At 44.9% G+C, this 6,000-nt stretch overlaps 1 protein-coding gene across 1 annotated transcript in view; it reads left to right on the top strand.

The window, feature by feature from the left end:
- Positions 1-1,289: 1,289 nt before the first annotated feature.
- The window catches only part of BFSP1 (beaded filament structural protein 1), a 47,265-nt gene continuing 42,554 nt past the window's right edge, over positions 1,290-6,000 (top strand). Inside the window, exon 1 of the mRNA XM_049869467.1 lies at positions 1,290-1,663. Coding sequence (XP_049725424.1) covers positions 1,290-1,663 — 374 coding nt within the window. The remainder of the gene's footprint in view (positions 1,664-6,000) is intronic.

The following is a 6,000-nucleotide window of genomic DNA, read 5'->3' as shown; positions in this document are numbered from 1 at the left end:
TCTTGCCATGTGTTGTTCAGTTCGGCCTCACCATGTTACGGGAGAATTTGCTCACTCTCCTGTGGAACTGCTGGCAGGTTCGAAACTGACCTTTTCAGTTAGCAGCCTAGCTCTTTAATCATTGCGCCCCTAGGGCTCCTTAAATGGCAAATAGATTACTGTATATAACTTTACAACTAAGACAGAAGCCAAAAAAAAAAAACAAAAGGAAAGAAAGGCTGTACCTGTTGATATTACATAAATACAAATAAACACCTCAAGTGAATAGTTATATCAAAGGTTTGGCCCAATACTGTATTTAGAGTTTCTGTCATACCTCCTAGTTCAGTGTGTAGTGTCTGGGGTCTTAAAAGCTTCCGAGCAGCCGCCCAAGATACAACAAATTGGTAACTCTTTGTTTGCAGCAACAGAGGATGAAGGAGACCCAGGAATTTGAGAAAGTCTAATTGCCTCCATGAACTACTACCTCCTTTGCCATGAGACCAGAAGAAATGGTTGGTGTCTGGCCACCCCTACTGAACGTTCTGATCAAGGACTCAATGGTTGTATCTTGATCAAAAGGAGGAAAAATGCTCAACAGAACTTTAAATTCTTACTGAAAACTAGACTCACTGAATACACTGAGACTGGAGGACCCCTCAAATCTATTGCCTGGGAACAACTTTTAAGCTTTGAACAGGAACTATCCCATGTAGTCATCTTTAAACTATTTAGCTCATGTCATAAAGAATGTTTATCTTGAGAATTGTGCTTTTTAAAAGAATTATCTGTATGAGATTAAATAGACAAGAGTAAGTCTAAAACACAGACAAGAACTTTCAAAGGCGCAGAGTCCAAGTTAATGGTGGTTAAATATGGGCATAGATAGAGAGAATGGTGCCATAGGTGAGTATGTAACCACTGTCAAACAGCTGTACGTGTAAAAATTGTTGAACAGGTGTAGGTTTTGCTGTGTATATTTACACACACACACAGACACAGGCTCTCTTGCCCTCCTGACCCTCCATTCAATCATAAAGCCACAGGCCTTAACCCTCACCGAACAAAGAGCTCATTGACGAATTTAACCTTCCGACCCCAGAGCTTTTGTGGTCTGCTAATCTAGCCCACAAAAGCAGGCGCGCGGCTCTTTTATTCTTTCTCAGCCTGGGGATAGTGCGGAGCTGAGCTCAGCAGCTGATCGGTTCTAGAACGTCCCAGCCATGCGCCAGGGTCCCCCGACATTTATTTAGGAGGTTGCTGGCCTGCGGGGGCCTCGTGGAGGGGCGGCTCTGCGCACTCCGAGGAACATGTACAGGCGCAGCTACGTCTTCCAGACCCTCAAGGAGCAGTACAGGCGCTCCGAGGAGGTGCCGCGCTCCCCGAAGCCCGACGGCCTGGCCACGGGCGCAGGCGCGGCGCAGAGCCTGGCGGCGCTGCAGGGGCTCGGCCAGCGCGTGGGTGCCTACGTGCAGCGGGCCCGCGCTCTCGAGCAGCGCCACGCCGTCCTCCGCCGGCAGCTGGATGCCTTCCGGTGCCTGGGCGACCTGCCCGACCCCGAGGAGGCCCTCGCCCGCCAAGTCGAGGGCAACCGCCAGCGCGTCCGGGACCTGGCAGCCGAGCGCGCGCGGCTGGAGCGCCAGGGCGCCGAGGCGCAGCGCGCGCTCGACGAGTTCCGGTGCAAGTAAGCGTTGGTGGTGGGGGGAAACTGAGGCAGGGCGTTGGCGGGTCCGGGAGCACGCTGTCACCAAGGTTGGAGGGCCGCCTCTGGTCTCCCGGCGCTGACGATCTTATCCCTTCCGAAGACGTGCACGTGGCACACTTCCTTAAGATAAGACTAGCTTCCATTTTGAGGACATTTCACAGATTACAAAGTCCCTTTATATGAAAAAAAAAAAAATTTTTTTTTCATAAATGAAATGGTGTCATTTAAGTTTTAATGCATTTTTTAAAATCTAGGTATAATTTACATACAATAAAATGCAGATTTTAGGTTCATAGTTCAATGAGTTTTGACAAATGTGTATACCCTTGTACCAGCAAAACAAGCGAGATACTTCCACTACCCCAGAAAGTTCCCACCTGCCCTTTTTCCGTCAGCCCCCCGCCCCCAGGCCCTCAGTGTTCTGATTTCTATCGCCATGTATTAATTTAGCCTGTTCTGTTGTTGTTAGGTACCCCGCAGTGGGTTTTCACTCATTGTGATCCCATGTGACAGAGTAGAACTGCCCCATAGGTTTTCTAGGTTGTAATCTTCATGGGAGCAGATCACCGGGTGTTTCTCCTGGGGAGCCGCTGGATGGGTTCCAGCTGCTGGGTGGGTTCGAACTGCCAACCTTTTGGTTAGCAGCAAAGCACTTAACCATTGTACCACACGGCTCCTTTGAAGCTCTCAAAAATGGAATCTTAGAGTATGCAAGCTTATATGTCTGGCTCCTTTTGCTCAGCACAGTGTCTTTTGCGCTTCATACATATTTAATCCTCACAGCTTCATCCTATTATAGACAGCACTGCCCCTATTTTACGGACTAGGGGATTGAAGCTCAGAAAACCAGGGATTTGGGGCAAGATCACTCAGCTAATAAATTGCTGCACGTGGACTGGAATTCCAGTCCTGGGCATGCTAGTCTAATTAATTGTCTTTTTATCATATCACAGCTGACACCTGGAAATTATATTGTAATGTGTCCTCTAGGGTCTTGCTATTCCAAAGTATGGTCCGTGGACCAGCAGCACCAGCATCACCTAGGAGCTTGTTAGAGATACAGAACCTTCAGGCACTTTCCAGAACACCTGAGTCAGAATCTGCATTCTTAACAAGATCCAGAGGTGATTCCTGGTTTAAGAAATTAAACAACAATGTTTAAGAAGCACTGCGCCAGGGCACTGTCCCTCCTCCCCATAGTCCGAACTCGGGGTTAAAATCACCCAAGGAATTGTTAAAAAGACAAAAAGCATGCTCAGCAGTTGTTAACATCTTTTAAAGTTATACATGCCTGTGCTCTTTGACTCAGCAGTGCCACCGAGGAATTTACCCTATAGATACCCTCCAACAGGTCTGCCTTCGCAAAAGTCTGGAATGAACCTAAATGCCCATTAGTAGGAGACGGGCCATACAGACCTGGTTCATCCATGCAATGGAATACTATGTGGTTGTAAAAAGGAATAGTATGTTATCGTTTATTTAAAGAAGAAAGGGGGGAAAGAATAAAAAAAAAGTTTTTTTTTTTTTTTTTGCTTGCGTAAGGGTAAAGAATTGCTGGACACACACACACATAAAAATAATGACACTGGCTGTCTGTGCAGGAGAATGGAGCAGGAGCTGGGCAGATGGAGACAGAGGTGGGAGGGAGACTTTTAACTGTACATATTTTTATATCTTTAAAAAATTGCTTAACCATGTAAGAGATATATCCATTTAGGATTATGTAAATTAGTTTGATTTTAGAAAATACAGATGTCCAGGCCCTACCCTGGACCTCAAGTGGGGCATCTAGGAATTTTAATTTTTAACAAGCTCTGTGGGTAATTACAGTGCACAGTCAGGTTAGGGGACCCCTAGCCTAGAGTCCCCAGAGTGTCCTCTCCAAATTTGTTTAAGTTCCACATATTCAAACCCAATTTTCAGCAGGCTATTCAACATAGTACACGGAGCACATTTATCAAATAGTATTCGTTGATGATTTAGTTCCCATCCGCCTTTTGGCTTTTGATTCACAGAGACAGGTTTGGAGCTGGAAGAGGGACCTGGAAATCCCCTTCATGGGGCAGCGGAGACTTGGAGAGGGCCTGTGGGCGGTAAGGCTTGAACTTGAGTTTTCTTGCCCGGGGCACTTATTTTTTCCAGAACAGCATGTCCTGGAGAGAGGCTGTTCTTGGACTCTTGTGGAGCGATGCCCGGAGATAGGACCACATTCAGCTGAAGCACATGTTCTCCCAAGTGAAGGGAGGCGGACCTGGTTCAGACACCCGGGGCAGCTCTCAGGATACCCTAGGTCCAAAACTGTCTTTAGGTGGTCACTGGGCCAGGGTCTGCTGTGAGTAGGCTGGGCAAGCGTGACTCTCCTGAGCCCTCTTTGATGGAATGGCCTGGTTGAGTTTTTCCTGTCTTTGCTTGATTTCACTTGGTTCTGAGCTAAATACCCATCACAGAGCAGTTCTTCAGGTTCTGCGACTTATGTAAAAATTTCCTTTAATTTATTCCCTCCCACTGCTGCATTCCAGAGGTTTGATATTTTGGTAGTGGGACTTGTAATTTATTATAAAAATCACACGTGCACGTGCAGACACATGCACCCATGCACACGTACTGAGTTAGGATTTACAGTTCAGAGGTGAATTGATGACTAGTCAAACCAGGTGAAAATAATGCAGAAATGGGAAGGTGTACGCAGCCTTGGTTGTATTTTGGCATTAGGCATTTAGGCATATTCTCTACCTGGGTAGTTGAATAATTTCAAAAATCAGGTCTTCAGAAAATCAAACAAAGGCTAAATAAGACAAGAACTAAAACATAAATAAAAGTACCAAACTACAATGAATAGTCAATTACAAGATTACTGAAAACCACAGATAATTTATTTAAGACAATTAGATAATTGAGGCCCAAGTGTTTTTTAATGAGCTTCCTTATGTATTTATTAACATGAATATTTATGACTATATGGTGGTATAGTGGTTAAGGGCTTTGGCTGCTCACAAAAAGATCGGCAGCTTGAATCCACCAGCTGCTCCTTGGAAACCCAGTGGGGCAGTTTTACTGTGTCCTGTAGGGTCGCTATGAGTTGAAATTGACTTGATGGCCAACAGCTTTTTTTGGTTTGTATGAATTCTTACCGTGAATTCTTTGTAATGAAATCACTTGTATTTAACATAATATACAGACTTGTTATAGCGTGGATATTATGCGTGGTATCATTTTAGTGTATTATTTATCAAACTTTTTTCAGCTACAGGGACTCTTAGATGTTTCTAGCAGGGAAGAGCAATGAGAAAATTAGATTTTGTTAAAAGTTTTATTCTCAAAGCTAATTATGTACATAAAAATAATTTCTGGCTCCATTAGGGCTGCACACAAAAGAAACGGCTAAGTGTGACATCCTGGTGTGAAATGTACAGGTTGTGCAAGTATGTTTTGCTTACTGGCTGTAACTACTTCTTAGGTGGCTTTAAAACTGTGCACACAATCCTGATTATCCTCTGCTGAGTTCAGCACTTTTATTCTGAGGACACAGTTCTAATACTTTTCTCATTTGTGAATACGGGCACCTAAAGCTATGCCTTGTTGGTTGGGCTGAGTGTTAACTAAGATTCGTTTCAACTGCAGATGACATAAACTTGGCAACAGTGGTTTATCCAAGATGGAAGTCTGTTTCTCTCTGTGAAAGGTCTGGGAGAGTTTAGTATGGTGCTCTGTAGTATTTGACAGCATCCATGTTTCAGCCTGTAGGGTAGAGGGAGAGATGCGGAAGAGAGGCAGGGAAGAAGAGGCAAAGGGCACACCTATACCATCTCTTACAGAAGGTTTCTGGAAACTGCCACACAGACTTATGGTTACATCCCATTGGTCAGGACTTAGTTTACACCTAGCTGCAAGGAAGGCTGGAAAATGTGGTCTCGTTTCGAGGCAGCCATGTTCCCACCAAACATCAAGAGTTCTAACCCTGTGGAAGAAGGGAAGAATGGATATTGGGGTGCTATGTATCGGTCTCTATGAGTTGGAATTGACGGCACTGGGTTTGGTTTTTTGGTTTATGTATAGGGAGGAGGGGAGGGGTCATTTGGAAAGGGCCTTCTGTCTTTCTTGAGGGGGTGAAATGCCCAAAGTAAACCCTTGATCTGATCAGAATAATCCCTATCATTTTCTAGAAGTCAAGGAAAGAAATTAACTTGAAGAAAAAATACACCTGCTCCTAGTATCTGTTGCTTCTGTTAATCTTGTGTATGTTTAAATTTGGGGGCTTCCCTGCTCTATTGAGGCAATTTGGTGTGGTTGTTAGAACACAGGTTTGGTGTCAGACA

The sequence above is a fragment of the Elephas maximus genome, chromosome 25 (genome assembly GCF_024166365.1).
Source record: "Elephas maximus indicus isolate mEleMax1 chromosome 25, mEleMax1 primary haplotype, whole genome shotgun sequence".
In the NCBI taxonomy this organism is placed as follows: Eukaryota; Metazoa; Chordata; class Mammalia; order Proboscidea; family Elephantidae; genus Elephas; species Elephas maximus.
Note: the sequence above shows the minus strand (reverse complement) of the source record. Positions and strands in the feature narration are given on the sequence as shown.